Genomic DNA, 18,105 nt, shown 5'->3' on the forward strand with positions numbered 1-18,105 from the left:
ACGAACACATCTATTCACGAACAGATACAACTGTTCATGAAAAAACACGACTATTCATGAATGGAGATGTTTGTTGGTATTTAAATTAATTTCATAATTTTATTCATTTTGTCTAACAATCCCCCACATGAATAAAATTGAAAATGAGACGCTTACTGAATGGTGATAACTTTATACAGTCAATATCTGCATAGGATAGGTAGGTAACAACCCTTGAACTTTCCCTTGTGAAAGTATATTTACTTTACCGGTTGCCTAGTAGACACGATGTTCTTGATCTATTGAATCGTTTGTGTAAACGATTATATACTCCACATAGATACCAACATAACATGATATTGGTTCTCGTGGTTATGTTTGTTATGATCATGAACATCTCCTGATTCTACAAGAGTTTCATAGAACTAAGCCTCATTAGTCTCATTTGAAGCAACCCCACTTCAGTCTCACATTTTGCTCATAATACTGACGCACAATGTATCATTAAAAACATAACTTAACCTTTTTTCCGTTTGTATATCACTGTTTACATTATAAGAATGGACTTGGATTTAAACCCCCCCACCCCCACCCATAGTGATCACATAAGATTTATGCAATTAGGTTGTCCCTTTGGACCTAGAGCTTGCGATCTCCAGTCAACAAGGTAGGATTTTCCTTCACATAACGCCTTAAATTTAATAGGCTTGAGTCCTATTCCTTTGGATGTCTTTTCAATTTGATATCGGTTTAACCTTTAGATTAGCATATTCCTGGTATTATCTTTTGATTCTACAAAATCAGTAGATCTTATATCCTTTGAGATCAATTGACTATTGGTGTTATCATGCGGAAGCTTTTCTACTTATGTTTCATCATTCGGAAGCTTTTTATATTGCATGTTCACCAATTGTCCCTCTATGTTTGTTTGAAAACTTTCATGGTTCGACTGCTTTAATAGATATGATATTTTGGCTTCCCTTCCATCATTATGACGTACTCGTTTTAAGGCGAATTGATTTTTCTACATTTTCAATTACTTTCACAAATTATATTTTCTAGCCAACTAATATTCATCTATCAGCATCTAATGCGAGTAGATAACATCATTGCTCAAATTTTTCAATTTGTGACACTTCACATTTCTAATGGAAATCAACCCTTACGCATGAGAATGTCAAAATATAGAGTTTTCGCATATCATCATCATCTTTGAAGAAAACATATTTTCTTTTATAGTCAAGTTTTAAAATTCATACTGATGACAAGTAGAGAAATTCTGATCAATTTCCGTCCCTGTGGGGGCGTGGTTGGGTTCGACGGGGGGAAGCTCCGATGCCAAAGACAGTAAGGAAGAACAAGAGGGCAAACTGAATTGACAAAGGGTAAGTGAATGTGTACCTGGAGAGCCTGAGACGTAGGCTATATATAGCTAGAAAGTTGTAACCTTCGGTAACTAGAAAGTCTCCATTAATGTTCCATTAATGGTGGTTACAAGTTATCTTTAAACTGGCGGTTAGCTAATTGATAGCTCATTAATGGTCTTTATGGCCAGGTCGGCCCAGCCGTTATAATGGCGAATGAGTGTTCAAGGAGATTCGCCTCATAGGTTCGCCGGCGGGTCTCTTTTGATGGGACCTTGGAGATCCGGTGATCTGCCAGTCGGATCTCGTCAATACGTGGCGTTTCTTTAGGTGAATATCCCTCTTAGTCCTCGGGATAATATCTCAATGTTATCACATACCAATGAATTTTCCTAGACTTTCATGTGGCTTACATACGTTGATAATGGTATAAGTGGATCTAAAGTTTCTGAAGTGACTGTGTTTTTAAAACTGGATTCATCTTCAATTATCATATACATGTACCAACACATGTTAAAATATAATTAATAATAATAATAATAAACTAGCATTCTTTTCACGACATTATGCTTTGCAAATTCTAATTGGCAATGTTGGTCTGCACCATCTACCACAATTTCAAGAAACAAGTAAGACTACTATTGAAAAAAAGAAGAAGCAAGTACCAATTTAAAAAAGTCAGGGTTATTTTGATATGAACTTGGAGTCATGATTTATTCCCAAGAAATCAAATGAACTCTTAATATTCGTAATGGGTGAAGGCCGGTACTCATAATATCAACAAAACATGGTTAATTTTGAGAACGATAATAATACTTAGTTTTTTTTTTATCATTCGAACTACACATTTCTGTCATCACTCCAGAAAGAAATAAAATTCGTTACAAATAATACTTACGTACATGTTCTTTTGAAAATCAGAAAACAATGATCTGTCTTAAGAATGTTAGATGTGATTAAACCAAAAACGAATATAAACATAATAGAGCAGGAAAATAAGAACAATATAAACATAATAGAGCAGAAAATTTCAGAGAATATTTGATCTTTCTAGTCACTGAATTTGATAGTTGCATTCTATGTAATTAATAGAACACGAACGAACATGACTGTTCACGAACGAACACACGACTATGCTTGAAGGGAGGTGTTTATTTGTATTTAAATTAATAATTTTATCATTTTGTCCAATAATGTCTAAGCTATTTTTACTGTTTCGAGAATTTAGTTATCATTTTTATTTGGGTAAATAATTTATTAGTCTTCATCTTTTTACGCAACACACTGTTTCCTCCTATTTTGAAAAACACATTATAGGGTCTCTATCTTTTGTCACCTTAACTCTTTGGTCATTTTGTTTTAGATTTTTAACTAAATATATCTTAGCTTTCAGGACATTAATAATGTGATACAAAATGACTATATTACTCTGTTATTTTCTATTTGCTTGTTTATGCTGAATATAATTATTAAAAATCTATAAAAAAAATAGACAAAAAAACCAAAAGATTAACCATAACAAAAGTTTTATAAAACAAACAATAACAAAAGATAAAAAATTTATAATATATTTTCAAACTAGAGATGCTATATATTAGGTAAAATAAAAAGATTCATAAATTATTTTAATTTTTTTTAAAATTATTTATTTGCTGTTTTTTTTTAAGTTTCAATATGATTTTGTTTTTTTTAAATTGATTCCTTATCAATTCAATTTCTCTTGACTTATTATTATCTTTGCTCAAATTAATAGTTATTTTTTTAAGAGAAAATTGAAGCTTATATTAACGAGGCATAAAAATCCTCTTGAATTACAAACTGAAGCCAATCGGGCTTGTCGAAGCTTATATGGAAAAGAGCGTTCCTAATTATAGAATGGGTTGTTTTATTCGCTAATCTTGGTATATAGTTTACCTTAAAAACTTTATTTTGCATCATTTCCTTGCAATCTATCAGTAAACCACCAAATAAAGAAAAATCTGCAAAGCTATTATTAACTCCATTAGCTACCTAATGAGGCTTGATCTGAGTGCTAAGGTGTTGAACCTCTGTTTGACAGGTTTGAGGTTCGATTCCCTACTCTCTCAAAATTTAGTCTTGGTATATAGCTTACCTAAACTTTTAGTTCACCAAAACTCCATTAGCTACTTCCAGAGGCTAGACTATAACGCATAAGCTTCAACTATTCAAGACGGATGAATCCCTTGTAACACAATTGATTTAGTTTAAATTTTTTTGGTAATTAAATTGGTATATTTGTACTAAATAAAATAAAAGGTGAAAAAGATTGCTTGATTCTTTTGTACAAATCATTTTCTGATATTTTACGTAAATTTATAAATATAATTAATATAAAGTTAAATTAATAAATTTATATTATTTAATTAAAAAAATCACTCTTATTATAATTAGAAAATAAGTCTTGAAATGTTTAAAAACACATGGATAAAGATAAAAATGAAATACTTTAATTAAAAAACTAAACTAATATAAAAATTAAAATGATTTATATTAAGGAAAATATTAATTTGGATAGATTGAATATTTAATTGGAGTATAAGATAAGATAAAATTAATTGTATATTTTTCTAATAAAATATTTATATTAAAAATAAGTTGAAAAAAAATAAAAAATATTTTAGTAGGGGCAGCAGAATGAAAGCCACGTGTCAGATCTTTATGATGCGTTGTACATCTGTGTATCTTCCACCTGTCCATCCCTTCCAAAACATATGCCAATTTTGTGTTCTTAACCAAACCTAAACTTGCACTGCTCAAATCAACAGAGAAATTAAGATGGTTTCACAAAAATCCAGAATAATAATAATAATAGCCATAGTTTATGGAGTCTGTGCAAGTGCAACCATTACTACCATACACCAGGTCACAGATCATAATAACCCTCTCTTCGATTCTACTACTGAAGCCAATTTCAATATGTTTATCAACAAGTATGACAAAGATTATGGTACTAGAGAAGAGTACGTACACCGTCTCCGAATTTTCGCCCACAATTTAATCAGAGCCGTTGAACATCAGGCTTTGGATCCTACGGCTGTCCATGGTGTTACTCCCTTCATGGATTTGACTCAGGACGAGTTTCATAGGATGTATACAGGTCTTACCCCGATGCACCCTGCTGCTGCTGCTGCTGCTACGGTGTCGTTTTTGGACACTCAACACCTGCCTCCTAACTTTGACTGGCGGGAAAAGGGTGCGGTTACTCATGTCAAGATGCAGGTACCTACATCTCGAGAAAATTTACAGTGTGCCTGGCATACCAAGTAGGATAGGTGATTTGGTATGCCAGGCCACTTATAATTTGACATCTGTTAAATTAATAGATATATACTTTAAACAGTTTAACTTTTCCCTAATTATGTTGTCCTTCTCTCCTCACGTCTCTTCTCTTTCGTTTTCTTTGTCACGTGCCTGTGTAAAAGAGTAAAATCTTCTCTCCCTGCATAACACAAAATTTGAGTTTGTTCTCTCCATCAATGGTTTGTTTATTCTCCTTGTCTGCTTCTTTTTCCTTTTTTACCGAAATAAACCACTCGTGAACTATGTACAAGAAGAACAATCAAGTTCAGATCTGATTTAATTGACACCTGAGACTTATACCATGTAGAAGAAAGTGATAGGATTAGGATTTGAGATGGAAAGTGAAAGAATTAACAAAAAAAATCTGGGTAAAAAGTTATGAGATTAAAATCATGCTATTTAATTTTTGGGTTCGAGTTTTAAAACAATATGGGAAAAAGGATTTCATGCTATTTAATTTTTGGGTTCAAGTTTTAAAAAATAATCTGCACATCCAACAAATATATATTAAAAAAACTAAGAGAAAAAAAGCTTCAGTTTGCAGTTTAAAAAAAAACACACCATTGATATTAATGGAGGAGCAAAGGTGAGTAAGGAGACGATGTAGTGGGGTCTGGTAATTAAAAATAGTAACTAGATTACTTTTAATTAGTTTTTTTTTCCTTATTTAATGATAAAAAAGGATGGTATAATTGGGACAGATGTTAAATTATAAGTGGTCTGGCATACCAAATCACCTATCCGAGGTGGTATGCCAGGCACATTGTAAATTTTCTCCTACATCTCTGCCACGTTATTATATGGAATTTTTTTTTTTTTTTTTATAAATTTGGTTTACCCAATAATTGAAAATTGGATTTTATACAATAGAAATGTGATTCCGTACTAAATATACAGTAAATGCTATGCTTACTTACTTACGAAGACATCCTAATTATACATACTACTAAATAAATTTAAAAATAATAATTCTAGGTTTAAACAATCAGCACACAAGTCTAAGGAAAAAAAAAAAAAAAAAGTCTAAAAGTACCACTACAACAAAAAATTGTCTATATTTTTTTTTACATGTAGGGTCGGTTTTAATCATTTTAAAAAAAATACATAACAATCTAGAAATGTTACTTCTAGGGTATACTTTTATAGTATATTGATGTGATATATAAGTAACTGGATATTTAAAGTGAAACAAATTTTTTTTATTTACATAATTGATTTTCGAAATAAAGATCAATGATCAATTTTAATTTTAACGTTTTTGAAGAAATGCACATTTTAGCTCTAATATATAAAACGATGGAAATTTAATCTTAGATTTTTCAATTAAAATCAATTTTAGCTTTATGTTATCTAAATTTTGAAAAAGTTGTCTCCACTGTTATTCTTAAGTTTTTAATAAACTAAAACAATTTTGTATATTTTTTAATTGGTTATTTTTACCTATATTAGTAAATCAATAAATATATTAGGCATTTTTCTATATTAGTAAATCAATAAATACTTTAGGCATTTTTCTTTCTTTTTGCGATTAACTTATAAGTTGCAGACTTAGTTATTAGCATTTTAACACGTTCTGTTGTTAATTTGACAGTTAAATAACAGAACCCAATCTTTTTAAATTTTCGATTACGTATGTTTAAAATTGATCTTGTTTGAAAATGTTAGGATTATATTTGGAACATTTTATACAACAACAAAGCCTTAGTCCCGAAATGATTCGGGGTCGGCTAACATGAACCATCATATAAAACCGTGAAAATCAAGTCGTGTCAGCGACACAGATTCGCTCCCTCCACTCCGTCCTATCCACTACCATATTTTCCTCAATTCCCAATAAACTCATATCACTCTCGATCACCCTCCTCCAAGTTTGCTTAGGTCTTCCCCTACCCCTCACCACTACATCCCTTTGCCACTCTTCGGTTCTCCTAACTGGCGCATCAAGCGCTCTACGTCTCACATGGCCAAACCACCTTAGTCGGTTTTCTCTCATTTTATTCTCAATAGATGTGACCCCTACTTTTGTCCTAATTATTTCATTACGCACCCGGTCCTTTCTCGTGTGACCACACATCCATCTCAACTACGCATCTCCGCCACCGACATCTTATGGATGTGGCAGTGTTTCACTGCCCAACACTCCGTACCATATAACAATGCTGGTCTAATTGCCGTCCGGTAGAATTTTCCCTTCAATCTATTAGGCATGCCGGGATCACAAAGGAAACCCGTAGCACTCTTCCACTTCGACCAACCAGCTTTAATCCTATGAGCAACATCTCCATCTACTTCTCCATCCGTTTGGATAATAGATCCTAAATACCGGAAGCAATCCGAGGCCTGAACAACTCTCCCATCTAGGGTGATTGTCCCTACCTCCCTACTCCTACGGCCGCTAAACTTACACTCCAAATATTCTGTCTTACTTCGACTCAACTTAAAGCCTCTAGATTCTAGAGTTTGCCTCCATAGTTCCAACTTCATCTTCACTCCTTCTTTCGTCTCATCAACCAACACAATATCATCTGCAATAACATTTTATACATGAGAGATAAATTTGTACTTTATCGAAAATGTTAGGATCAACTTTGATACTCATTTTACTTGTATTTATTTATTACGGTCTTCATTTATTGGTAGGCTTTTTTGGTTTTGGGGTACTTTTGGAACTAGAAATTTTAAATTAGTAGATTATTATTGTAGACATGGTTATGAGTAGAGAACTTCTACTATATATATGGAGTGTAATATACCCGATCGATCAAACATTACACCCTATCAATTAAAAGAGATATGCATGCATACGTTCGTAGAAGATGATTGGTGTTTAGAAATAAATCAATACAAGTTAGAGTATCAATTTTTCGATGACATGGCAGGGTGCGTGCGGATCATGCTGGGCATTTAGTACAACTGGAGCCATAGAAGGAGCCAATTTTATATCAACAGGGAAGCTTCTCAATCTTAGTGAGCAGCAACTGGTTGACTGTGATAATGTGGTTAGTACATTTATGATAATGTTTTATTCCGTATATTAGTAATAGTTTTTATTATAATCTCTTGCGTTAATTATGAAAATTGAACTAGTGCGACATAAGAGAGAAAGACGCTTGCGACAACGGGTGCGGCGGAGGTCTTATGACGAATGCTTATAGGTATTTGATGGAGGCTGGAGGTATAGAAGAGGAGATTTCTTATCCTTATAGAGGAAATCGCGGGGAATGCAAGTTCGATCCAGATAAAATAGCAGTGAGAGTTGCTAATTTTACTAACGTTCCCATTGACGAGGATCAAATTGCGGCACACTTGGTTCACCATGGTCCTTTGGCAGGTTAGTAACGTTTTCATTTCCTTGTTCGTACTAAAAAGGAAAAGATCAGGGGCTTAATACACGAAAACGTATATGCAGTTGGGGTGAATGCAGTGTTTATGCAAACATACATCGGAGGAGTATCCTGTCCGTTAATTTGTGGGAAGAAACGGATAAACCATGGTGTATTGTTGGTTGGGTACGGAGAAAAAGGATATTCGATTCTTCGATTTGGAATGAAGCCTTATTGGATTATTAAGAATTCATGGGGTGAAAAGTGGGGAGAAGAAGGTTATTATAGGCTTTGCAGAGGACATGGTATGTGTGGAATCAACACTATGGCTTCTGCTGTCATTACTCGTCTTTCTTAAAATTTTTATTTATTCTAATATTTACATAATAATGTCCTTGTCAAACTTAACATTTTCTTCATAATGTGGTACTTCTTGATGGTGATTTTAGTGCTAGGTTTATAGATTTTAGATTGACAAGATTGGTTTGATCTCGAAACTCTTAATATATGTCGGATCTTAATATAAGATATATGATTGGGCTTTAACTATCAGCTCGAGCTTTTAGTTCAATCGGTTTTATGACATGGTATCCTAGCTTTTAGGACCAAACGGTTGAGGGTTCGAGTCCCGACAACCTCATTATTTTGTGAAATTAAAAACACATTGTGGGATGGGCTTTGTATTGTGCACCCTGCAAGCCCAAAGGGCGTAGTTTTTCTAATGTTTTGGGTCTTATGAGTTTTTAAATTTTGTTTAATGGGTTGTAGTAAATATACTACATGTATGCTTGTTTGACGTTCGTTGACGTTCAACCGGACCGGACTGAATCTGAGCTTTATTTCTTTTACAAGTTATTTTACTCTTTTTGACTATTTCTTTAATTACTTCAGTTTTATTCAACAGCAAAATCAGAACGTTTAAATTCATGATTCTTCTCCACTAGTTAGAGATTAAGGGTTTTGATTGAATTTTGAATTGATAATGTGATATTTAGGGGTTTAATTGAATTGATTATGTTTAGTTTAGGGGTTTTAATTAGAGGTGGTAATTTCTGATACGAAAACATAATTACAGAGTTGACACGACACGATTGACATGAAAATCATTTTTCTAGCATTTATAACATATAAAACCACATAAGATAACACGATTTTGACACAAAATACGATAATTGTCAGGTTTAGTTTTAATGAAGTATTTGTACAACATTTTTACAATATGACATTTCAGAATATAACATTTCTAAGGGTAAATTGTCACATGTATTAATTTTTTTTTATTATATGTAAAAAAAGAAAGTACTACTTTTTTTTTATTATATGTAGAAAAAAGGAAATATGTATTCGCATTTTATAATACATCTGTTACGTATTTTTTCTTAGTATCTGTTATACATTTTTTTCTTAGTATATACTAAGTTATATTTTGCAATTTTTTTTATAATATTTTTAAGTGCATTTAATTTATTTTCCTTATACAGTCAAGCTAGCTCCGCCATTATAGATGTATATATTTTATGATTTTGGAATTTTGGAATTTTGGAATTTTATTTTATATGCTTCTATTATACTTACTAGATAGAGGTCTATAATGGGAGATTTTATAGGAAGCACCCGGTCTTCCAACTCATTCAACTCATAAAAATATCCCAATACATCTTTTGACATCTGTTTATTTAAAATCCTTTTACCACCATTCTCTTAAATTCCAAACACGTTCTCATCTCCACCATCTTTGTTCACTTCAACTGTTGCCACTGCCGATCAAGTTCAGTCGCCGATTTTTCTATCACGTTTTCAACATTCCTATACTAGTTAGTATAGTTATTCCCTCACCACTTATAGATGCTTTTAATTTATATGGTTTTAAAAGATGCATTTATCTATATCTGATGGTAATTCCTCGTGAAAAAGGTTGGAGGAGATATCAAAGTTCACTGAGTTCCAATTTTAAGTTGTGGTAATACTAACGAAGGCATTGCCCTCAACCTCAACATAGAGTAACCGATATGAAGCATCTATGAAGGAAAACTATTAAATAGATCTAAAGTCTTTAGATTGAATCTTTCTGGAAACAAATTCAATCAATTCAATCAATTGAAATCCAAAGTGATGAGCAGAGGATGGTGACGATCGTCGGAAAAATGGAGAACTGTGGTATTGAAACTGAATTTTGCTGGAAGGAGCTGCTTAAATTGGGCAAAACACAAAGGAAGATGAACAAGTAAAATCTGCAAATTAATAAAAATATTTTTTCATGGGTAATGGGTTTTTTAGACCGGCGGAGAGGGTGGAGATCAACGGCAGAATTGGAACGGAGGCGGCAGAACAAGCCAGCGGTTGCTGAATTGTAAGGAGGAGAACTTATTTATGTTGGAAAAGAGGGGATGGGGGTTTTTGTCGATGGAGAGATCGTAACTTTTTTTATAGAATAAGAATTAAAAAGGTTATACATGTCATTGTATTTTTTTTTAATGAATGAAAGGTTGGGACGCGAAGGCAGGCCAGACATCCCAACTAAGTTGACACCTCCAGCACAGCCAACAACCCAAATTTTTTTTAAAAAAGGAAAAAAGTACAAAAGAGGGAGAAAGAGACAGAAAGAAGAAAAAGAAAGTTACAGAAATCTAATGTGAGCTACGTTATACAAATCATCAAAGACAAAAGCCTGACAAGAATGTGCCGTAGAGTGCCACCAAAGAGAAGAGTCAGCCGTTTGCCCCATTACAGCCAGCCTATCAGCAGCATGGTTACCTTCTCTAAAAATGTACGTGGCTTTCCAATTCATGCCAGAAAGCCTTGCTAAGCAGGAATGCCAATCTTTATTTATTTTCCAAGGGACACCACTTGAAAAAGTATTAAGGAGATGCACCGCATATGATGAGTCGGATTCAATCCACATGTTCCTCCAGTTTCTCTCACAGGCAGCGTTAACCGCATAGATAATAGCTTTCAGCTCAGCAATATGTGCAGGCGAGTTATGAATAGGAAACGCAAAGCATCCCCTCACGAAGCCTCTATAATTCCTAAAACTCCCTCCTGCCCCGGCGCTGCCATTCGAACTCGAAGCCCCGTCAATGTTTACCTTTAGCCAGTTAGTCGGTGGCGGGATCCAACGGACTATTGCAAAATCCGGTTCGGGCGGTGGTCGAGTGCGGGCAGTAACAGCAGTAGCCCCCTCACTGATAAAGTGTAGCAAAGAATGCCGAAAGTTTTGGATTGAAGGGAGCTCGTTATCGAAGACGGCCTTGTTGCGGATGAACCAAATGAACCAGATGCAGGTAATAAACGAGAAAATCCAACCTTTCCTCAAGCTCTTACTCACGCGCACTGCTTTTAGCCCGTTGAAGAACTCGACGAAACCAGAACCAGGACAGCAGCTAACCCCGTGGATATTGCAAACCATCGTCCACAAGTCCGCGGCCACCCTACAATTAACGAACAGGTGCTCGATGGTTTCACCGTCAGCACGACAAAGCTCACATCGCTGAGCTAGCGAGAACCCCCGATGCTGCAGCTGTGCTTGCACCGCCATCTTGCCGTGTAATAACATCCAGCAGGTCGCTGCCCGCCTAGGAGGCACAAACGTATTCCACAAGAAATTGCACCAGTTCACAGGGGTCCCCAGCTGAAGCTCGAGATAAAAGCTTTTAACCGAAATCTTCCCTGTGTCAGACGGCTGCCATATACAACTCTCAGACTCCCCAAAAACATCAATATCTCTAATATTATTCTGAACCTGATCCGGTAGCTCCTGCAAATTGGCCCAATTGCCATTCAATTTGTACTCATGGATAGGACTGTAGAGATTAGCCTGTAATTTTTCCGGAATACCCAACTGATCTGCGACAGGAGGGACAATCCATCGATCAGTCCAGAAGTTTAGATTAGAATCTTCCTCAAACCACCAAATAGTCTCATTCCTGACAGTTTCAAAAATCAATCTCGATGAGGTCCAAATTGAGGAATTTGCAATGTATTTTTTCGCCAAACCTGAGATTTCTAGGAAACGACGCTGGAGCAGCGAGGCGATGAAGCTCTGACCCTGTAATAGATCCCAACTAAATTTTGCAATCAAGGAAGAGTTGAAAAGTTGAAAATCCTTAATACCAAAGCCACCAAAGCATCCCCGGTCCAGAGAAAGTTGCGAACAGCCTTGTTGACTCGAGCAATGAGAGCACAGGGCCATTTGTAAATTAGGAATGAGTGCACCAGCACACCAGTCAAAGAAGATTTAATAAGCATGAGACGGCCAGCAAATGATAGGGAATGTCCCTTCCATAAACTGAATTTGCTGAGAAATCTGTCAATTAAAGGTTGCAGGTATCTGGACCTAGGGGCCCCCTGAAACAATGGAACCCCAAGATAATTAAATGGAAGAGAAGCTACCCTAATACCCAAGATGCCAGAGAGCCAGATTCTACGAGCGGAAGAGATATAGTTGCCAAAGATAGCCTGTGATTTATCCCAATTGACAGCTTGGCCAGAAATAGCTTCATAAAGGCCGAAACAATCTCTAATGCATTTCATATTTTTCATAGTGGCTCGACAGAATAGCATCATGAGCTGGAATTTACCTTCAGCAGCCAATTTGCTAATCCATAGGATCAAATTTACCTTCAGCAGCCAATTTGCTAATCCATCTCCCAAGAAAGTCCTCAGCTAGCCGAAAAAGCGTCATTGTATAAATGGAAGGGCTTCTTTATGAGCTGGAATACCCAGACTCTAATATAAAATCTCAATGGGGTCTTTCTTTAAAATTCAATTTACTTATAATTCACAATTAATCATTTAAATTTTTTTATAAAACTAACATTGTATAGATTTTTTTTAAAATAATTTAAAAATAAACTATCTATATTAAATTGGTTTTTATTTGAATTCTTATAGAATTCACAAAATTTACCTAATTATTGTAATTTTTTCTGAATTTATACTATTTTAATACATTTTTATTCATTTTTATCCAATTGCCAATACACCATAAAACCCCTACTGCAACCAAGTGAAATTGTTGGCTTAGACCCTTTTTTGAGTTGCAATAGGCCAAAAATAGGCCTAACGCAACAAAATTCCAATTGTTGCGAACGCTCCTGTAGCATTATTTGCTCATGCAACAATTTTTAAAGAATAACAACAATTAACAATTGTTGGATATTATTTTAATTAGTTGCAACAAATTTTTGATTGAAGCAACAAATTTACAAAAATATGCAACATGTTATAATTGTTGCATTAAATCAAATGCAACTAATTTATTTAGTTTTTGCAACAATTATAATAGTTTTTGCAACACGAATATTGTTTCGAATGCAACAAATTTTATGAATATGCAACAATTTTAGTTCTACTTGCAACATAATTGGTTGAAATTGCAACAATTTTAATTGGCTTCTGCAACATATTTATTAGATTTTGCAACAATTTTAACTGGAATCTGCAACATATTTGGTAGATTTGTGCAACATTTATAATTGAATTTTGCAACAATTGCAGTCTGCATCTTTTTTGTTGCATTTCTTTTGAATAATTTAAAGGGAAAAGTACAAGAATAAACCTTGTGGTTACACCTGTTTTCAAACAACACTCATGTGGTTTAAAAGTTTGCAAAATGGTACATTGAGGTTCATTCCGTTAGCAAACACATACCAAATTGACTAACGGTGTTAAAAGTCAAAGAAAAAAGAGTTAATTTGGTCCTTATATTTATTTATTTTATAAATTAACCATATTTATTATCTAATTATCACAAACAAACCCCAAAATAAAAAATAAAACTCAAATACACATTCTTCTCTATCTTTTCCTAATTTCTTATTTTTCTTTTTCTTTCTCTCTTCTCTTTGTTAATTTCTCTCTCTTTAAATATAACGACCATAATTCCCCTGTAAATACAACAGTACCACTTTATCAAATTCATCATCAAAACTATCATTTTAATTCTACTTTCTCCATAAACATGGCTACTACAAGCACTTTCTCTCTAATAACATTACCTCTTCTTCTCTCATTCTCCTCACAAGTCAATTAACTTCAGCAGCTGATCCCCCCCATCTCACCTGCATCTCTCTGTAAATTCACCCCTGACCTCTCCTACTACAAATCCCTCATCCTTAACCAAACCTCTAATGTCTACGTCTCTGTCAGATTTTCCATTCGTAAATCCCTCTCTCAATCCCGTAAATTCTTAGACTTGGTTAACAATTATCTCACTCACCGATCTTCTTTGACTCTATCTGCAATTCGTTCACTCGAGGATTCCACATTCCTAGCTGAATTGAACTTCGATTTCTTATCAAGTTCATTTCAAACTGTTAATACAACTACTCGAACCCTTTCTTCGATCAAAGCCGACGATATTCAAACCTTACTCAATGCTATTTTAACGAATCAACAAACCTGCTTAGACGCTCTTTGTTAAGCCCAAAATATACCTAAAATATCCTATATAAATACGTTAAATTTACATTGAAATCGTGCTGATTATATTCATTTGGAATACTTTTACATCTTTATTTACTTCTTTGATGCAAGGTACTTAATTATTTGGTTAAATCCAAATAGGAGCTAAAACGGAGCTAAAATGGAGGAAAAACCTAAAAAACGTACCAAGAATGCATATCAGCCAGAAGAACGCTCAAGGAGGATAAGAAGCAGTCGAGAGACGGGGAGACAAGTCTCTGTCGCGACTGAGATTTTCATAATCTCAGTCGCGACTTACGAAAGGCGTCACGGAAGAAGAACGAAATCTTCAACTCGCCCCTGTACCCCCTGTCGCAACTAAGATTTTCAAAATCTCAGTCGCGACAGAGAAGCATTCTGCACATATTTCACGTGTTTTAATCCGAGAAACGCATCTGTTCGTTTGGATAAAAGCGACTCTTCACCAGCGGACACGACCCATCATTTACAACCCTTCAACAACTATAAATAAGTGATCCATTTCAAAAATTGGAGAGGTTGGTTAAGTTAGAAAAGTTAGAGAAAAGAGTTATTATGTTGAGTTTCTGATTCAGAAAAGAATCAGAAAGTTAGATTTCATTTTTGTAAACAAACTTGATGTACACAAGTTGTTATTAGATTAGTTATAAACACAGTATTAGTTTAGTTTCAAAGGTTGATCAGAAACAAGTTTTCATTCTGGTAGTGGACTAACTAGTCTCTATTCCGAAGATCCAGCGAGAAGAATTGACGGCTGAAGCGTATGGGGTCTGACAAACCTACGGAGTTTGAGGGAAAGATTGACAACCCGGATCTCAAAGTTTTCGTTTCAATGCTCTCCAAGTTTCTACTTCTCTGTTAACTTGTGAAGATTCACATTTCATTAATGATATACTTATTTATTCAATACATTCTTTCTGTTGTTATTTTGATATTGTTCTGACAAAATGATTTTCAAAATGATAAATTGGTGTTTTTATTAAAACGTTCTATTCCATCTTATTCATATAAGAACTTTGTTGAACACTTGACAGATTACGTTTTTATGGATGATATGATCGCTGATCGCGGCTTATCAGATATAAAATACTAATTTGATTAAGGTAGAAATCTGCTCCGAACCAGAGAGATTTCTACGGTTCAAAGCCATTTAATTGAATAAATTCCTATATTATTACATGTCCATAATTTTTCCAAAGTTAAAGTTGTTTTCTTTGCTTTATGAAAATAAGTTTTATACCTTCTATTTATTCCAATTACGGAAGTATCTGTCTTGTAATCAAAATCTCAAGACGGAATTGTTCTCTAAACTCGATATAATATTCTTATCTAATCCTAATTTACCCGAACCAATTCAATCAATTAAACGAATTTCTTTTATTAAACCTAAACATGTGAATAAAACTGAATTAAATAAGGTTTTAGTTAAAAAGCGTTCCATGTGGGTTCGATATCTTTTATTACTACAAGCGTATATCGTGCACTTGGAGAAATCGCTCAACAAGTTTTTGGCGCCGTTGCCGGGGAACGCCAAAATTTTTAACAAAATTTTAGATTTTTCGTGTTTTATTTCGAATCTAGGTTTAAACATACTTATTTTAACTTTTATAATTTAATAATTTTCATTTACTAATTTATTTATTTTTTTTCGAATTCTGTTTTGTAGGTAGTTTCGGTTCGTGCAAGATTTCAGGTTCATGCGCAGTTCTCGAAGTTCAGGCATTGTACCAGACCCTATAGACCCAGAAATTGAGAAAACCATTAGGAAGAACAAGAAAAACAAGAAAAACAAAAATAAGACTCCAGTAAAAACATATACCGAGCCAGAAAAAATGGCAGACCCACCAACACTTATGGATTACACTAGACCAGGTGTGGCCGGTGTGACCAATAGTATCGTTAGACCCAGAATCACCGCAAACCAATTTGAAATTAAGTCAGCTTTGCTTAATATGTTGCAAAATAATGTAACATTTTACGGGTTACCTAACGAAAATCCTAACACCTATTTAACAAATTTCCTTGAAATTTGTGACACTTTTAAAATTCCAGATGTGACTGCAGAAGCAATCAAACTTCGCCTCTTTCCTTTCACTTTGAAGGATAGAGCCAAAGAATGGTTAACTTCTATGCCAGCCGCAACTTTTGACACTTGGGAACAATTAGCCCAAGCATTTTTATCGAAATATTTTCCTTTAGCAAAAACCGCAAGAGTCATAAAGGAGTTATCTTTTTCTCAAAATGATAATGAGACCCTTTATGAAACTTGGGAATGTTTTAAAGAACTTCAACGTTTATGCCCACACCACCAATTACCCGCTGAACTTTTAATGCAAACATTTTACAATGGACTAAATCCTACAACTAGGGGTTCATTAGATGCTATGTCGGGAGGGCTATTTATGAAGAAAACATCAGCCCAAGCGAGAGAGCTTTTGGAGGAAATGGCAATCAATAGCAGTATGTGGCCCGCGGAACGTGGACATATGCCGGTAGCAAAACCATCATCCTCAACCACACCATCAGTTAAAGGTATAGTTGAACTTGATCCAGTCGCGATGCTACAAGCCCAATTTTCTGCTTTATCGCACAAAATTGACAAGTTTATGGCACCACACGATACCAATGGTAATCCAATCCAAACGGATATGGATTACGAAAACATGAGTGAGATCGAACAGGTAAATTTTATCCAAGGGCAAAACCAAACTAATAATCCTTATTCTAATACTTATAATTCTGGATGGAGGAATCATCCTAACTTTAACTGGAAAGATAACAATAACAATAATGCAAGTGCTAATCAAAATCGTACCACTAATTATCAAAATCAGTCAAGAGATACGATTAACACTTTATCTTCTAAAATCGACAAGTTTATAGATGCTATGAGTGGAAAAATAAGTAATCACGACGATAGTTTTAAACGGATCGAAAATAAATTCGATCCGCTTATTAAAAACCACTCATCTAGCATCCATAATTTGGAGGTTCAAATTGGTCAACTTGCTAAATCAATTCCATCCCGAAAAGAGGGAAGTCTTCCCAGCCATGCGGAAGAAAATTCGAAAGAGCAGGTAAAGGCTATCACTCTTCGTTCAGGGAAAAATTATCAAGGACCGAAAATGCCCAAAGATGCAACATTACTAGGAACTGATTTACCAAAGTCCAAAGAAGATATCTTAAACACAAATAGTTCACCATTTGACACAAATACCAAAACTTTTGTACCCAAACCACATTTTCCGCACAAAGTCCGAAATAAGGACTATGACAAACAACTTCTAACATTTTTGGATAAACTTAAAAATTTGCACATCAATTTAACGTTCATGGATGCAATCACACAAATTCCTAACTATGGTAAGTTTTTAAAGGATTTAATTTCAAAGAAAATCAGTTGGGAAGGAATTTCATCCATTTCGTTAACTGAAGACTGTAGTTCAATCGTGTCAAGTAATTTGCCCACTAAACTCAAAGATCCCGGATGTTTTACTATTCCGTGTAAGTTGGGAGATATTGAATTCCCAAGTTGTCTTTGTGATTTAGGAGCAAGTATAAACTTAATGCCGTTGTCTATTTTTAACAAGTTAGGTTTAGAAGAAGATATCAAACGTACCAATATGGTTTTGCAATTAGCGGATCAAACCACTAAGAGACCATATGGTATAATTGAA

At 34.4% G+C, this 18,105-nt stretch overlaps 1 protein-coding gene and 1 non-coding gene across 2 annotated transcripts; one reads left to right on the forward strand and one right to left on the reverse strand.

Moving 5' to 3' along the window:
- The first annotated feature begins 4,116 nt into the window (after positions 1–4,116).
- LOC136225579 (probable cysteine protease RD19D) lies at positions 4,117–8,536 on the forward strand. The gene is made up of 4 exons (XM_066013659.1): positions 4,117–4,583; positions 7,544–7,663; positions 7,752–7,995; positions 8,074–8,536. Exons 1-4 carry the CDS (start codon positions 4,140–4,142, stop codon positions 8,343–8,345), a joined length of 1,080 nt encoding a protein of 359 aa, XP_065869731.1. The 5' UTR covers positions 4,117–4,139; the 3' UTR covers positions 8,346–8,536.
- Positions 8,537–16,638: 8,102 nt separating this feature from the next.
- LOC136228238 (small nucleolar RNA R71) lies at positions 16,639–16,742 on the reverse strand. The gene has a single exon (XR_010688567.1). It is a non-coding gene; the product is annotated as a small nucleolar RNA R71 (small nucleolar RNA).
- Positions 16,743–18,105: the final 1,363 nt, after the last annotated feature.

This window comes from Euphorbia lathyris, chromosome 4, assembly GCF_963576675.1.
Source record: "Euphorbia lathyris chromosome 4, ddEupLath1.1, whole genome shotgun sequence".
NCBI lineage: Eukaryota > Viridiplantae > Streptophyta > Magnoliopsida > Malpighiales > Euphorbiaceae > Euphorbia > Euphorbia lathyris.